We start from the raw sequence: 18,061 nt of genomic DNA on the forward strand, positions 1-18,061 counted from the left end.
ATGCGATGGTCATAAATGGGATTGATTTACGCCGACTGGGCCGCAAGGAATGAAAGTCATTGGCCTTTGAGATTTGTCAAGTGTTTTTTTTTACTGAAGGGAAGTGAGGAAAGCTTTGACAGCGGAGACTATAAAGCGATGTCGGGGTGAGCCGGGTGATTTGACAGGACAAGGAGCAGTTGTCATGATGTGTAAAGGCTGACATTGAGGGGTACTCTGCTGCTTAAAATGCTCAAATTGCTTCCTATATGGTCGATTTTCTAGCAGCCTGTCATTGAAAAACAGGAGAGTAGCTATAAGCGTCACATCGTGTAGGAGAAGCTGCATGAAAATGATGTATTGTCATTGCCTTCTCCTCCCTAATCCCCCCTTTGTAGTATCATTTTATCCTTGTGTCATAGAACAGGAATGATGTTTTGTTTTCACTCCTCCAACACAGTGGGATGGAAAGCAAGGACTCTTTTGACGTTCTTATTGTAATTCTGGATCCAAGTTCTGACCCCAGAAGTATTACTTTACTTGTAATATGAGCTAGGGGACTTTGGTACTGTTGCTTGAGAGGAAGATGGAGCAACAGTGGAAGAGAAAATGTCCAGGTGAAGTAGTGAAAGTGAAGATAGCAAGAACAAGCAAGTGAATAAGTAAAGGTTTCAATGAGGGAGTGAGCTAAAGCATATGTAAGTGAATGAGTGAATAAGAGAGAAATAGTGAATGTATAGCTGCAAAAGCAAACAGTGTAATTGTCGAATGTTATCAGCCGATTGAATGGGCGTTATCAGGTTTATCACTACCATTCTAATGCTTCAGATGGGGCAAACTGCACCTACCAGCACGTTGTTAAAGTGAAACCGTCGTAATTTTACCCATGTGGTTAACGTCGTGAACTGAAACCACTCGGTTAGATTTAGAATAAAAGATCATGGTTTGTGATTAGTACAGTATGTTTGGTACTTCCGTAAGTTAAATCACGTTACGTACGTTAAGTGAAGTTACATGCACGGACTTTGTCGCTCTTTATACTACGTCATCTGACTTCCTCCGTTGCTCCCGTTTTAATTACTACATCCAGTAGAGGTCGGCGCCTAACTTTGTCTTCTTGTATTAGTATTGGTGATCAACCATGTGAATAGATGATAACGGCACTTCTGAACCTCTTAGTAGGTGTAGCATGCCCCTTCTAACCATATCTATGAGGCTGATATTCACTGATTACGCTGGTCCACCTTAAGAGAGTCCATGTTACCCACACGCATGCTCATCAGAGTATAAATGATTAAACGATGAGTGCCTTAACTTCAAAATCATACCTTTAGGTTATTTTCATAATCCTGATTCTCTGACTAGTGTGAGTGAGATCAGGTTACTTCCAGGCGATAATTAATCGTTTACATGCTGGAATATCTATAAACAGTAATTGAGAACATCTCATATGGGCAGCGATTCAGAATTGAATATGAAGATCTGCAACGTGACCTAGAGGATGTGTGAAAGGAGGAGAGATTTCCCATGATGCTCCAATGTTTTTGGATGGATGCGTGGTGTTTTTTAGCGTGGGTGGTTGACCGCGGAGAAGCCAAAGGTTGACCGAGGAGCAGGAATCTATCTGTGAATCTTGAAACCAGAGAGACGGAGAGAGGATGAAAGCGAATGTATGTTTACGTCCTCCCCGGGTCACGCTTGATGTACGTTAATGGCACATGCCTGTGTTCACTGAGCCGCCGTACATGCCTCCGTACGCTCAGCCACGTCTCTGTTGTGTATGTGCCGGCGCTCAGAGTGTGTTTGTTTTATTTTCCATGTTGTCTAACGTGCGGTTGACTGATAGCATTCAGAGCGCTGACAGGTCCAGGTGCGTGACTATCTAGCCATCCTCCCTGGGGGGGTTGTGTGTTTGTTATACTCTGCGTGTGATCCTGTGTGTGTGGTGCATGCTGGGAGGGTGGAAGGTGTTGACCCCTCTTATCTCCAGCACCCCGGCGTGTTTGTTTTCACAGCCACGGCGCAACCTCGGTGCTGACGTCACGTGACCCTGGGCGGTATCTTTCATATAAACCACACAGGTTACCAAGCATCCACCCGCCGCCTGGAACAGATAATAAACACATGACATTATTGATTCCATAACCCAGATTTATATGTTTTTCTAACTGACTAAGCTGCTATTAGACTTGTTTTGTTTTCCAACACTGACATGAACATCACAAAGGTGACATCAAACTGAACCAGGAGGGAAACATGTTGGCAGAGTTTAACACCAGCTGTTAGAAAACTGAATCCTACATCCACACTGAGAAATAATATAATGAAAACTGTGTTTTAATATGAAAACGATCTCCGTACAAACGAGCCTTTTAGTACCGATTTAGACATAATCTCCGTCCATACTACCACGCCAGAAAACGCATGAGCATGCTGGTGTAAACAGGAAAGCAGATTTGACTACTCTGCAGTCGGTGGTTTAGTTACAGAAAATACAAAGAAGTATTATTGTACTTCCTATAATAAAACACAGGACTTTCAACCAGGACACTGGTGTTTTGTTGTGACGTTTGTCACGCATTTTACATCTTGATATTATGTTGTTTCTGTATATATTTTACTTAATTCAGCGATTGTTCCGAAAACTTTAAAGGTCCCATATCGTGCTCATTTTCATGGTTCATACTTGTATTTTATGTTTCTACTAGAACATGTTTACATGCTGTAATGTTCAAAAAAAACTTTATGTTTCTCATACGGTCTGCCTGAATATACCTGTATTTACCTGAAACGCTCCGTTTTAGTGCATTTCAATGGAATTGCGTTGCTAGGCAACAGCGTGGGTCCATGTTTACTTCCTGTCAGCTGATGTTATTCACATACACTGCAGCAGGAAATAAACTGGGACACATTTAGAATGTTTACATTTAAAACTGTGAAATGATCTAAATATTGTAGATTTGTGACATCACAAATGGACAAAATCCTGACAGCTTCTGAATACGGGCTGTGTGTATTTCTCTGTGGATTGAGTGTTTTGATACTTTCACAGTATTTATACAGCACTTAAACCTACTTTATGATATAAAAGACGTGAAAATCTCACTTTTTACAATATTGGACCTTTAATGACGGACGAAAGTTTCAGAGTTTGTGTGTAAATGCGATTGACACAACGTGATGTCTTTTTTATTTTTAAACGTACAACAATTCAGACGAAAAAATTCAGACTTGGTGTGCAAAGGCCTTAATATACCTAATTACACAAAGCACTGAATAATTGTATCAGAAGCTGCTTGCAAGTGTGTCAGCCCCCCCCGCCCCCAGCTTCCATCCCTCCGTCCTTGAACGCCACCTCCACCTTCCGCCTCCCCTCCGCTGGAATGCGTTCTCTCTCCACCACATATTTAGTGGTTGGTTTTTTGCCGGAAACCTAGGGAAGCTTTGCTGGGCAGCGCTACACAGGAATAGTCACCGGAGCTTTAAATTTAGGAGCGGTGAAGTCTGTTTCATGTCTGTGCCAAAATAAGACTGAAGGCATTTTAACAAGAGGTTATCTTCAGTAGAAAGAGAAAGTCTTCGTCTTCACCTCTCAGACGCGCACACATGGTCAGAATTCTACAAATCACTTTGCTGATATTGAAGGGATCGGTCGTGTTCCTGCAAATACATCTTTGTTCATAGTCGTTTATTTTACATTTAGTTAGTCTTGTTCCTACTACTGTAGGATTGAAGGTGCTGTATGCTTTGATTTACTGCGGTATTTTTCTTGTCTTGGTTGTGACCAATTGCTCAGACTCAGTTTATAAATTTGACAGGACCTAATCTTGGAACGGACTTGGACTCAACCGAGGTGGTCTTCTCGACTACAGCTCCCACTGATTGCTTTGCAGTCTGGCTGCCATATTTTCTGAAATATTACTCAAAGATGAAAACAAAAAGTTGAGCAATTCAACATACAGCGTGATCATTTAATCTCCCTTTGTCAACACGATATCCATTCCAGTCTTCACCTCGCACCACTCGCTCCGCATTTCGACCGTGACATGAGTTGACGTTGCAGTATTTTTAGAGAAGTGGTCGGCCCGCGGTGGCCAAACATAAGGATGCTGACCTGCCCGACGCCGTGTGTTAGGAAGGAAGTGAACCTGAGATCTGCTTTGCCGATGTTGACCTTGGAAGTGGTTCGCTGTTGTTAAACGAGGAGCTGCTGTGTTACAGCGGTGGCCTTTTTACCTGCAGATAGCAGAGACGCAGCAGGAAGGTGATTGTCTCGGCAGATGGTCGTCCACCCAGAGCGGGGTTCTGACCACGGTTTCCACCCGTTAAAGGGGACATATCAAGCTCATTTTCAGGTTCATACTTGTATTTTGGGTTTCTACTAGAACATGTTTACATGCTGTAATGTTTAAAAAAACCTTTATTTTCCTCATACTGTCTGCTTAGATATAGCTGTATTTACCCTCTGTCTGAAACACTCCGTTTTAGTGCATTTCAATGGAATTGCAACAGAATTGCGTTGCTAGGCAACAGCTTGGGTCCATGTTTACATCCTGTCAGCTGATGTCATTCACACACACTGCAACAGGAAATAAACTGGGACACATTAAGAATGTTTACGTTTAAAACTGTGAAATGATCTAAATATTGTATATTTGTGACATCACAAATGGACAGAAATCCAAACGGCTTGTTTCAAACGCACAGTTTCTGAATACGGGGCTGTGTGTGTTTCTCCATGGATTGAGTGTTTTGATACTTTCACAGTATTTATATATCACTTAAACCTGCTTTATAATATAAAAGACATGACAATCTCACTTTTTACAATGTGGGACCTTTAAAGATCTCTCTGAGGTTTGGTGTAAGCTTGTTTCGTCTCTGCCTCCCTCCCCACCGGGATGTCACATCCCCAGACAGTGTTGGACGCCCGCCAAGTGTTGCCCCCGATTCGTGCAGCTTGGCAGTCGGCAGCAGTAGAAGTGCTGGTTGGACCTGTGCCATTCATTCACGTGGTATCCTGTTGTTTTTTTAGGCTTGTCATGATAGCCCCCTGGTGCATGATTGAAAACATGTTGGAGTAGCTGGTGCTATTCTGGGCCGGGTGGAAGCAGCGTCCCTATTAAGGCAATTGACTGTCAAAGGCATCGAGGCAGCAGAAGGAGGAAGCAGTGGTGGTGTAAAGTAATCATGTTGTACTCAACTGATTCCTACAATACCTTGACCTTCTTCTACAAGGCAAACTACTAAACAAAAAAGGGGAGCACATAAGCCCGACGGATGGAGATACATTTTTGTGGTAAAATCCCATTTGTGAGACAACCCCCCCCCTTCCCCTGCTTCTTTTATTGGCCGATGCCGTGTTAAAAAGATCCGGTTTTCACAGTGACACTGCAATGTGCCCCTCTGATTCCAGCACATCTCCTCGCCTCTCTAAGCTGAACCAGATGGAGCCTTTTTCATATAAAACTTTCACTCCCTTTTATGTAAAAAAGGAGAGAGGAAAAAAAACAAAAACTTGCTACATGTCATATTGTGTCCGGTTAATGCAGTCCAAATGCAGTACGGCTCATCCGTCTCTCAACAAGCAACAAAAACATCTGATAGAAAACATGTAGTTCCCGATGTTGCACACAGCTGCAGTCTTTGAAGAAGACCTCCCCTTACAGATTTATATCTGTCCTGCATTAGTCCTGCTGTCCTTTTCTGTAGGATCGCAAACTGTAGCACGCAACTGTCGCTGAAACCCAACTGAGAACGATGCTAAACGTGATCAAAAAGCTTGAAGAGAGTTATTATTCAGGATGTCGAAATGCAGTTATTTTTATGTATCATGTTTGTGAGAGATGCTGTCAGCCTCCTGCTGTCCACACCAGTCTCATATATACTGTACATGCATAAGACGTTGACGCAGCCTCTGTTTCTTGTTACGTAGAAGCAGCCTGAAGCCAATTTTGTGGCCACTTCCAGCAGCTGCTCCGTTGTAACTTTCCTCCTGCTTCACATTGCCAATTTGGTTACTTCAGTTAACATCTTTTACACGCTTTTACCAACCTATAATGATATATTTACTTTAAAATATAAATTTTGAAGTGGCTTTTATTCATAAAGGCAACAGTCGGGTCAGTTTTGTTTCATTTAGATTAAGACGAATGCAACCACACACAACATTAAGCAAATTATATCCTATTTCTAATGAATGAAACTAGCTTTGTATTAGTCTAATATAAAGGGTTCAGTATGCGAGGTCATCTGACTATGTCCTAAGGTACTATTCCAAATGGAGACACGCAAAGGCAGGGTGAAAAGCCAGCTATCATAGAGAGAGGGGCAAGATATAATGAATCATATACTGTATGGGGACACGCTATACACTTTGGAACAGTTTCTCCTTGAAGGCATTCATGGTAAAAGAGAGCTCAAGAGAGATGTTAACATCATGCCTACTTATTCACCTCGGCATATCTAGATAGCTGCTGAGCAAAGTCACCCGATTCCACTGTTATCAGCTCATTGAATGTGCGTTATCAGTCTTTATTACGCGGCTTTGTTGAATACTTGATTCTGATTGGTCAATCACAGCGTTCTACGGCCTGTTATTGTTTTTATAGCAGACTGTTGCTATGTATAACAAACCGTTGCTATGGTATGATGTCGGACTCTGGCGGACCGTTTTTATGTCAAATTATTGATTTTTAAGTAAGTAAGAGTATAATAAGCAGGATAATGTACAGCTAGCGGGTCATTGTTGTGAAATAAACCCTTTCGAGTCCCTATCGGGATTTATTTCACAACAATGGCCGGCTAATAAGCCTCATAGATGTGAGTCAGTAGGGGTCTGCTACATCTACTGCAAAGTGAAAGCAAAAATTAAAAGCAACTTCTTTAGGTTTAGGCAGCAAAACTACAACTTTTTTAGGTTTACACAACACAACTACAATTTATTTAGGTTTAGGCAACAAAACTACAACTTTTTTAGGTTAAGGCGAGAAAAAAAAATCAACTTCTTTAGGTTTAAGCAATAAAACTACAACATCTTTAGGTTTAGGCAGCAAAACCACAACATCTTTAGGTTTAGGTAACAAAACCAGTTAGTTAACTTTCGGGAAAAACATATTTTTTTGGTTTAAAAATAACTATGTTTCGAAAGTGAAACTTAATGTTGTGAACACAAAGACATGCATGTTTTTTGTACCGTCCATTGCCCCCATCCTCCAACCCTTATGGAGTTTCACACTGTCTAAACTACAGCGCCTGACTTCCGCTTCTGCTCCTGTCATAATTACTACGGTCGCTAGAGGTCGTTGTCGTCTTCTTTTATACTTTCTTTTGGTGATCGACCATGTGAACCCTCATTTATGAGGCTTATACCGATAACGCCTCATTTAATGACCAGATAACAGTCTAACAGGCTGGCAGATTGTAGCTTTCAGAAAGTCGTAGCCTCGCCATCTCCGACATTGTAAAAGTGCGAAAGAAGGGTGTTTCAGACACTTTGTTTGAAGCATACTAAGGTCCATATATTACCGAAGGTTTCCTGGGTTCATTGGTTCGTTTTGGATCCAGCCACTGCTGCCACATTCCCGTTAAATCTTAACAATTTTGGCACCTGCTGAAGTGGTACCTTTTCATATTAATACTGAAACAACTGAAAGAAATTACAATTTCTGCAACACACTGCATGTGCACTTGATGAGGCTGTTTCTTTTAAAAAGTTTAATTGTTTCCATTCAGGAAGAATAAAAAAGGGAAAGGGAAAGAGTGAGTGTGGCCAAGAGTTGCTGTGAGAGAGAGACCGAATACTTTCCAATCTAAGGCAAAGAGCAGCCACTACAACAACACGCTCAGAAACCAGTTGAGCAACAACCAAAGTGAGTTTTTTTCTCACAAAGACAGCTCCCAGAGCTTCCAGCAGCTGTTCACAAACTGGAACTCCTTATTTCAACCCTCAAATAGTCTTTTTTTTTTTTTTTGATTTCCTGATTTTGTGTAACTCGTAGGGCTTTTCCCCCCCTCTCACATTTTCACTATTTCTCTCATCAAAGGGAGGGGCAGCTCCAGATGTAGACGTCTATTTCTAGTGTTCTCTGTTCGGGTGAGGACAGAGAGAGAGAGAGAGAGAGAGAGAGAGAGAGAGAGCTGTTTTGACAGTTGTGTTGAGGAGCAGCGAACACTCTCAGCCAGGTCTCAGTAATCAGGGTTTTGCCGAGTGGTGGTTCTACCTTCCAGAGGAGTTCACGCCCCCTTGAACTGTTTTGGCTGACTTTGTGGTACACTTCTGACAGAGAGAGAGAGAGAGAGAGAGAGAGAGAGAGAAGGGGAAAGGGAGGGAGGAGTGTTGCTTGTGGGAGGAGAAGGAGGAGGGAGTGAACGGGAGGAAGGAGAAGCTCTCTCAGTTTCTGTGAGTCCTGCTCGCTGTAGGCTACAGAATGAGCGCAGTTGCTTTCCTCTCAGTCTGAGAGGCAACTGCTGTCTTTTCTTTTTCTTTTCTTTTTTTTTTTTTTTTTAGTTTTCCCTTCCTGTCCTGTGTCAAGACATCAGAAGGAATCACTGCAGATCTCCTCATCGTACTTTTTTTGGACCTCTTTCTCCCCACACACACTCCTGTGTTATTATTTTTGTGTGCCCGGGGAAGCACCATGCCGGTGGTCGGCGTAGCCTCCAAGCTCAGGCAACCCTCCTCCGCGTTGGCCGCCAAGCCGGTGCACACCGCTCTCCCCATCCCCAGCGCGGTCCGGGCGGCCGCCTCGCAGGGCTACGCGGCCCGGCAGCAGGCGGGCGAGGGCGCCCCGGGGCTCTCCTGCCAGCTGTCGATCAAGTCCGAGTACCAGCAGCAGCAGAGGACGCCTGAAGGGAAGTCCAGGGCTGAGACGGAGGAGAGCAAGATCTGCAAGGTCAGTGGAGACGGATCTCGCTGAGTGGCTGTTTAGTGCTTGCGTGCAGGCAGCGTGGTGACGCTCCACAGGTGTCAGGGATGAAAGAACCAACAGTGTCATGCTCTGAGCAGGTGTCTGAAACTCACACAGTGATGAGTCATGTGTCCTACGGTGGGATGATGTCGCTGGTTTGTGGTCATCACCTAAAAGGAGAAACTAGATGAGTCATGCTGTCAGTGTGTTACCTCATCCTGATTCCCCTTCAGTCTGTGCATCATTTACTATGTGTAAGTGTAGCAGGATGGGGGGTTAGTCAAGACTATAAAGATCGCTACCTGGGAAGTGAACTGCTCTTCTATGGGGAGGTAAACTAATACCAGGGTAATGGGTGCTACCTGAGAAGCCCCACATTAGGGGGTCTGAATACTCTCTTTCCCCCCTGCTTTCCTGCTCAACCTGTCCCCCCCATGCTGGGTAATATTTCAGATAGATTACCCCTTAATGCCCCCAACAGCGACCAAATGTTGCAGCTGGTTTAATATACGCACAGAGATCATTGCTAAGCGTTCCACCATACTAAACACAGGCTGTGCCAAAGTCCTTTTCCTTTTTGCAGAGAAAGGTTTGGCTCAGTTTCTCAGGCTGCAGCAGAGAGAGAGAAGGCGGTCCCCCCGTCCCGAGGAGGAAGGAGTTTTCAAAACTCCCCGCCAAATAGTTGCAGCAGCGTCTCGGCCCGTCCCACCTCCTCAACTGTCAGAGCGCAAACTGAAACTTTCCTGTTTGGCTGGTTCATCTCCCCACTTCCCGCCCCCCACCCCCACCTCTTTCTACCGTTACAAGACTTCCCGAGAAAAAAAAAAAAAGACTCCCTGATTCCTTTTCTGGCTTTTGATAGTGAACAAAGCTGCTGATTTTCCTCGTGATCTAGAGGAAACGTGTTCAGGAGACATCAAAGTGCGGGTCAGCGCTCCCCTGCTTCTAAATCCTCCCAGCGTGTCCGTGACTGAGTCCAAATCGCCTGCAGTACGGGGGTTGGGGGGGGGTGTTCATCATTAACCTGCTGCTGAACTGGCAACTTCAGCCTGACTTTCAGCTTGTTAACGCAACTGGGTCCTTACAACTGGGTCTCTTGTCTCCGCCTCCTCGGCCCATTAGAAGTGGTTCCTATAGTTTGTTTTTATCTGGGTTTGTAGAAGATGAAGCATCCATCTCTCATCATTTTCTGTAAAATGAAACCCTTCATGCTTCCCCACATCTTCATCCTCAACTTGTATATTATCTTCAAGCTCTTCTGCAACAGAAACAATGAAAGAGTTCTAAGGCTCTGACCTTTGCCCTTCTTATTGTTGGTGGTTTGTTTTAACCGAGCTGTCTTAAGTCAGTCTTTTTCTCGTCTTGACATTCCCATAAAATCACACAAGTTTAATATTATCGTAAGTTCAATGATGCAAAAGCTAAAGCACCCCCACTGGGGATTTCGAGGGCTGCAGTAATTTCTGTCCACTTCTTTCTCAACAGTTTTCCTTTTTGTAAATTACCACCCGGAGCAGGATGTGACATCATCTCTCGTAGTCTTGTAAATGGAGTGCTGTAGGAAAGAATCCTAAAACCCGGAAATGAGTTAGCATTTTAGCACTTCCGGTTCCTTCGTCTGGAAGTCAATTACTTTTTTTAATGGGTTTTTAGTTAGATGCCTGAAATGAGGTCTGTGGTTAATGCTAACATGTGGCTAAATGAAATTACGTAACGTCATCACGCCGCCTTTACGGCTTCGTTGTGTATACTAGCGATTGCATTTACGCTTCAAAAATCATAAAAGTGGTGTTCAGTTGTGGAGATTATCTTGATGAACAAAACGTGTAAGTATCATAAATGTTTCTTTGCCACAGAGCTTATTTTTTGCTTTAATCCAAAACCCAATGGAACAATCCCATTGGCTTTTTGTCGAGGGAACCCTGGGAGATGCTAACTTCCTGGTTGGCCTACAAAAATACATCATCCCTGGAGCACTCTATAGTGACCCTGCAAGTTTATACAATATAATCTGTGACTAATATATAGTCTGCGACTAAAAACACATTGTCTTAAGATGTTAACAGGGTGTCAGACTTCAGCCTCTCCCAGTGTACGGTTGGCATCAGTTGCCTGAGATGTACAATCAGTGCACCCTGCTCTAGTCCTTGTCCTTGGGAAGCTCGGAGGCAGGCAGAGCTGTCTTGCCTGCCCCAGCCTGTCGATGAGGGTGAGGAATGGGTGGTATGGAGGGGGTAATTAGTCTGTCTAATTGTGTTTTGTAGTCTCTTAAGAGCTTTACTCTCCAGGCTTTCAGGGGGGGAAAGTGGGAGAGAAGGTGGAGTAAACGCTGTCATTACTCCTTCACATTAACTCCTTGTTTATTTCGGAGCACTATTATCAAGCGTATGACTGTGTGTGTGTGTGTGTGTGTGTGTGTGTGTGTGTGTGAGTGTGTGCAGTGCATGACTGCATGCTTGTTTGTGCACATGAGAGCCCCCCCGTATATACAATAGTCAGCATGTGTTGGCTTGTTTGCCAGAGGTTAAACATACCCTAACCTGGGCGGTGTTTGCCAAAGTTGGAACGTTATTTTTCAGTTGTTTGATGGTGGAAAATTCCACCTGTCAACAAAAAGGTTTCGACCCATGACACATTTATTTATTTATTTTATTGTGGCAGTCGTGCAGAACAGCGTGCGGTCAGCATAACAGATTGAAATTCCTAGATTAGCTAAATTATAAGCAGCCAGAAGCACAAGAATCAGCATCACAGTAACCCCCTCCCACCCCGACATTATTCCTGCAGCAGCAGAATGATCATGAAGAGTGAGCAGAATAAATAAGAGGGTTTAAGCGCCGGGCGGAGAGGAAGAAGGGATTTGTGTTTTTCTTTGGTGTGGTGTTTGCAGAAGACAGCAGGCCGGGCTGATGTTGTTTTGAGCAAAGCCAAAGAGGAAGTCCAAGGGAATCTTGTCCAAGTGAAAGACGAGCTCCGCTGAAACAAATTCGATCCGTCTGACACCGATGGCCCCCCCGACGGTGTTTGGATTGAGAGGTTTTCGCAGACGTGTGACTGCTGCACTCCAGGCTCCGTCTGCAAGAGAGAACGCACAGAGCTGATGGTGTCCAACAGTGTCTAAAGGGCACAGTTAAAGGGACAGTGGCAAACCAAACACTGGCTCCTGATAGAGCCATTCAGTTTTCGCGTCAGCCACCGTAGTTCTCCTACACACTTGGCACACATCAATTTCAGTTGGTTGCAATCTGCAACCTCACCGCTAGATGCTGCCAAATCCACACTGCACCTTTAAAGCTGCCCAGAAGAGGTTTATTTTTTGGAAAGAATTCAGAATCAGTTGCAGCTAATCTCAGCTGTGTTAATGCAGTCTGCTTGTATTGTGTGATAGATAATCCGTCAGATCCACTTTACAATACACAGCAACCTTGTTTCATGGGAGTGTCAACAAGCTGTGTCTGCATTTGTGAGTGTTTTAGTCCGTGCATAGGGGTTTTTAATGACATGATAAATGAGTTTATGGTCTCAATCGCTAGTTTCAAGTCTTCTTCAATACAGCATGATGTTCATTTAGTAAATTATGGTCCCATTTAGAGTCAAGTAGATCATAAAGCACCCTTTTGCAGTGTGTTTTCAGTTCATGAAACACTTATTCAGTGTTCGGTTGTACTTAGTTCCATCCTCTCGTGTCACTTTCTGCAAAAAAAAAACATGATGGCCAACCTTGAGGCTTCAAAACTGCAGTCCACAAACCAATAGGTAATGTCATGGTGACTACGTCCACTTCTTATATATAGAGTTTGTAGTCAAAACCAAGAAAGGCCCAGAGATTAGAGGAGTGAGTTCATCACCGGGACGCCGTTACTTTGAATGTAGCACAGGTTATTAAATACATTTCACTCAAATCATTTGCTGGGAAGCAAAGTGGAGATGAATCCCATGAAGCACCCACACAATTCCTTCAAGGATGAATACAGATGAATCCAATCAGCATCATTTGTTCCTCTGCCATACTGTAGATTTAATCAAAAGCTTTGTGATGCAATTTTCAGTTCCACCTCAAAAGAAACTCCAGCATTAAATAAGAAGTCCCCAGGGCGGTGTGTGAGCTGGACAGCTGCCAAAAACTCTTGATGCACAAGATAATTCGCTATCAGTGGTGGCGGCGCTGACACTTCATTAAAGGCCGCTCGACTACGGATGAGCTCTTCATTCCGGCTCGTCACCCCCGCAGTGCCAGAGGCAGAGACTGATGTGAAGTGTCAGCAGAGAGTGCAACAGGAAGAGCAAACGTCTCCATTATGCAGGGACGACGGGAGTTATCGACAGCACAGATTCATACACGGATTAAGACGGGAGGCCTCGAGTGACAAAAGGTGTTGCACAACACCACCTAAGAGACTTTTTGGGAGTGTGGGAGAGCTGTGCCACGTGAACATCAGTCACGTAAGATAGCCGGAAGAAACGTAAACAAAGCAAAGTGATTATCTGCATTGCATTCAACATTATGTGATGCTAAGGCACTTCCTCATTGGCTTCACTTTTCAGACCTGGAGGTCCTGACCCTGAGAATACAGACAATTACAGAACCTCCACAGTATGATGAAGACTTAGAGTCACCACATAGTCCCTGTGTTTATTACTTGCTCTATTCCCAAGAGACAAATATAGGGGAAACAAAGTTGTGCCTTCCTTTTATTATTCTCTGCATATCTTTCTTTTACATAGTAGAAGTAATTGGGTGCAGGATAAATGCACAAATTGTGTATTTACAACACCAGAAGTACCTACTGTAAACCAATTCTAAAGTTATCTTCCTCTGCTGTCAGTCTACCCTGACATGCCCTCTCTTGTGTCAACAGAATAGAGCCATACTACATGGCGAACGTGTCCTTATCTCAGAAATGCAGCTCATTGTATACTCCAGCCGTGACCGTCGCAGGCTGCTATTTTTTCCCGGCCTCTGATGTCAGTGAAACGTTATCCAGGAATGTTGCTTCTCAAGAATAAGTACACAAGCCGGAAGTGCGGACGAGTGCCAGACACGCTCACTCACTTAGAGGACAGAAAACATCCTGTTGGTTCTCTTTCTCTTTCTCTTTCTGTGTGTGTGGCATACTGAGGAGAATAATCTGTTTTTGCATATTTGTCTTGTTTGGTGCATCTCCTGCTCTGGCCCGATAATGCTCCAGGCAGCAGCAGCATGGGTGGGTTCAAACTAGGAAAGTGAGGTAGAGTGCCTCAGGGAACGGTGTCGGGGTCCAGTGAGTTTGAGTGAGCGAGTAGAATGTAAATAAACCTCTTCTTCCCTTCTTTTTCCTCTTTCTCTGGGTGGGCCTGTCACTGTCTCTTTCTGTTTTTCTGTCAGCATGCAAGGTTTTCATGCACACAATATCTGAATGATTGCTAACACTCCATAAAGCCAGTCATTCCCAAAGACTGGGTCGGGACCTACAGGTGTATGGAGGACGGAACCTGCCGAAATAAACAAATAAATTAATGAATAAATAAATAAATGACTCGATAAATAAATAACTGTCATTAAATGTAGCAAAAATAATATTAAAAATAAATGTAGCCAATAATTCATTGCTAAAATGTGGCATAAATTGATATTTCTGTTTTAATTTGCTTCTTTGCTTCATTTGCATCCTGAGGCAGAAAAAAAAGAAATAAATAAGGGGAGAAATGCAAAGGAAAAATTGTGCATAAATAAATAAATGAATACATACATTTAAAAATAAATATAAAATTTATCAAAATAGATGTAAAAAAGAAAAATATAAAAAAGAAAAAAATGCAATAAATAAATAAATGTAAAAAAATAATGAAAAATATGTATTTATTTATTTATTTATTTGGCAGATTCCAAAATCATCGCAGGAGACTTTATTCGGGTTGACAAATAAATTTGCAAAATTTCTTCCATAGTCTTTTATTTAACATTTATATCTGCAGTACACCTTTGAGCCACATGAGGGAGCCCGAATGCTCGTATTGTATTGTAATATGAAAGGCTAGCCTACATTCTGCTTGTTTTACTGATGAAAGGGAAAAGGCCTGTTAACTCTACCTAAATGCATTTATTTGGTGTCATTTATAAAGTATTTAAAATGTGTATATGTTTTCAATAACACATGCATAAAACTAAGTTATGATTTATCAAATACATCTCTTTGAAATGGCTGGTTTACCTATTCAAGATAATATACTGTGATGCGATGGTTAGTCATTCAGGTTATGTGATATGTAATTAAATAAACACATGTAGACTTGATCACTCCATCCATGTAGAGCTGCATGTAGCCTCTAATACTTAAAGATGTAAGAGTCATAAATGGCTTCTTAACAGCGACACCTGTGGCCGTTAAGTCAGCGATAGTCACCGTCCTGTTGTTCGCACTCCCGCTTGTGCTAACCTGGGTGTTGTTTGTCTAAGGTTGGGCTTCTAACATGATGATGTTGGCTCGGGGTCCACTAGAGTTTGTGTTGGAGTCTGAGTTGTGGTGGGGGCCGGTCGTTTGTTAGTGTTGGCAGACTCCATTTCTAACCGAACGTTAGCTATGGTTGCACACTGTTAGCTCTGTAAGCTGACCTGAAAATGAAGGCGCCATGCGCGCTCGCGATCTGTTGGATTTTCCCAGAAAAAACGGCCCGTGTTTTTCACATTAAAAGCAGTCTAAAGGCTGAGAGAGGAAACCCTGAAAGTCCTGTTCACACATTGGCAATAAAAAACAATTATACATGTAAAAAACTCACATACAGTCTCTTTAGTTGCAAATGCATTTATGTTTATTAGCTCCATTACAGTGACATCTGTTATGACCTCAACATTTGGAGTGCTGTAAAGGAAGAATATGAATAAGAAACTCATGTCATCTGGACCACAATTTTAGCAGTGATGCATTTATGGTTTTGTCCAGCACGCCAGTGGTCAAAGCTCTCTCTCTGTCTTTTTTTGCTCTCGCTCTTCCCCTCCTTCGGGTGTCTCTGACACTGCTGAAACAACAGAGAGGACAGAGGGAAGCGAGAGGGGGGCCAACTTGTTCCAGCTGAGGGAGGAGGAGGAGGAGGAGGGAAGGTTTGGACAGGATGGGTTGTTGGGGTGGTGTCTGAACGTGTCCTAGTCATGGGTGGTCTGACTCGCCGTGTGCCGGACTCCATATCTGGAAGTGGAGTTGTCGTCGCGAGGAGGAGGTGTGAACGCTAACGAGCAGGAGGAGCGGCGCTGCTGCATCTGCACATCTCCCAGCCGGCGAGGCCGAGCGAGGAGCGATCTTTAAAACTCATTGTGACGGGACTGAAGTGGTTGTTACGCTCTCATTGATTCTAAATTGCATTCTTTAAAAAAAGGGAACCACAACTTCTTGAACTTAAGTATAGAATGACATGAGAGTTGGCATGAAAATTGCCTCGGTTGAAAAACCGCTGACACGCATAACAAAAGGATGCAGGGCAAGTTTGTTATTTGCCGTCTCCGTGTTCTCGCTGCTGCTGCTCTGCAGTACAGTAGTTTGTCCTTGCTACTTTATAGGAAGGTCAACAGTCTGTGGTCTGTTCAACCAATCAGAAGTAATGTGTTAACAGGGGAGTCCACCCCAGCTCACTTGGCCTCATCCAAGCTGGAAACATGGCAGTGATTTTAGGTCTAACACATGATTTTTTGAACCATAAGATTATCAAATCAAAGGAAAAGATTGGGTTAACATGTGTCGCAGCTGCCACTGATGTGATTCACTCACATTTTTCTGCATTAGTCAGTCCACTTCTGCAACATTCCCCCGCACACTGCCGAGATTCCTTAATGACCCCCGGGTTGGAATTGGGAAAAAAAATATTTGAGACAATATTATGCTTTCCAGTGCTCTCTCTCTCTCTCTCTCTCTCTCTCTCTCTCTCTCTCTCTCTCTTTCTCTCTCTCTCTCTCTCCCTGTGCTTTTTGTCTCTCACACAGTATTTCATTGCCTTTCCGTGCCGCGGGGAGTCTGCTGCCGGCTGCGGTGTTTAAATCTTGGAGTGAGAACACACAGAGCGGCCGGTGTTTACAGTACAGCCACGCCGGTTAAAAATACCCTCCCCTGGAAGTACAGTCATCGTGATCGCTCCACCAAACACCAGGAAAAATAAGACTCGGTGCAAAACAAGTTCAAGTGCATGAGCGCAGCAGGGAAATATTTTTAGGTAGGAACTCCATGGGCTTCATTCTTTTACCGGAGCTATGGGTTACCTAATAATGACACTTTTTTAATGGGAGTTTTGTATAAAAGAAGAGATTACTCATTCTGACCACACGTTGCACTTGAATTGAATATAACACTACGGTCAGATCTTGAGATTTTGACGTCATTTGGAGTCAGAGTCAGCTCAGTAGTGGTCGTGAAATAGTCACGAAATTTAATGTTTTTGATTTGTGTACATAGGAACGAATTTCCCTTTTTTTTCTCAGCATGACTTTCAAAAATGTATTTTTTGTGCGTTTTCACTACGAATGTCCAGCAACACGTTTACGCATTTGTCAATTTCCGCTCCAGTCTTTTCACAATAAAATTTAGGTTTAGGAAAAAGATCAAATTGGTTAGGGTTAGACAACAAAACTACTTAGTTAGGTTTAGGAAAAGATTGTGGTTTGGGTTAAAACAACACCAGAAGAGGCGTAACTTAAGTACGGAAGTTACGTGACTACATTCGTTTTATAGCATCAAATAACTAATTAAAACCAAACTTATCAGAAAAATGAACACTTGAAGATACATCAGCTAGATAAGAACTACCTAAGATGACAGAAACCATCTTTGGGAAAAATAGATTTGACGTGTCCTTTGACTTTTTAGTTTGGCCCATGTCCCATCCGCTAACATGGAGGAGGCGGGCTTTATGACCTATATCACAGCCAGCCACCAGGGGGCGATTGAGATGTTTTGGCTTCACTCTTGGGGAGCTGTCAGGCCGTCCATCTTTATACACAGTCTATGGTTTGCCTTCACAGCGGCTTGCACCTGGGGTTTTTAGGTCTCCACGCACTCTCGCTGACCCGAGGCCGCGTAATTCAACAAATACACGAGACTAGAGTGAACAAAGCCTCCCACCGCCCTGTTATTATTGTCTCATCATATTCTGAGCTTTCTCTCTGATGTTTCTAACTCTGTTTTTGTGAGGCATCATGGCACTGATTAGAT

General features: G+C 43.3%; 1 protein-coding gene across 10 annotated transcripts in view; it reads left to right on the forward strand.

Annotated features, from left to right (window-relative positions):
• Positions 1-8,294: 8,294 nt before the first annotated feature.
• Positions 8,295-18,061, forward strand: part of nav3 (neuron navigator 3) — a 227,489-nt gene continuing 217,722 nt past the window's right edge. For 7 of the 10 annotated variants that reach the window (XM_037760193.1, XM_037760198.1, XM_037760195.1 and 4 more), the window contains exon 1: positions 8,295-8,873. In XM_037760193.1, the coding sequence (XP_037616121.1) occupies positions 8,619-8,873 (255 nt within the window). In that variant the 5' untranslated portion in view covers positions 8,295-8,618. The remainder of the gene's footprint in view (positions 8,874-18,061) is intronic. The other 3 variants (XM_037760200.1, XM_037760199.1, XM_037760207.1) reach the window with 1 other exon arrangement.

This window comes from Sebastes umbrosus, chromosome 23 (genome assembly GCF_015220745.1).
Source record: "Sebastes umbrosus isolate fSebUmb1 chromosome 23, fSebUmb1.pri, whole genome shotgun sequence".
NCBI classification, from domain to species: domain Eukaryota; kingdom Metazoa; phylum Chordata; class Actinopteri; order Perciformes; family Sebastidae; genus Sebastes; species Sebastes umbrosus.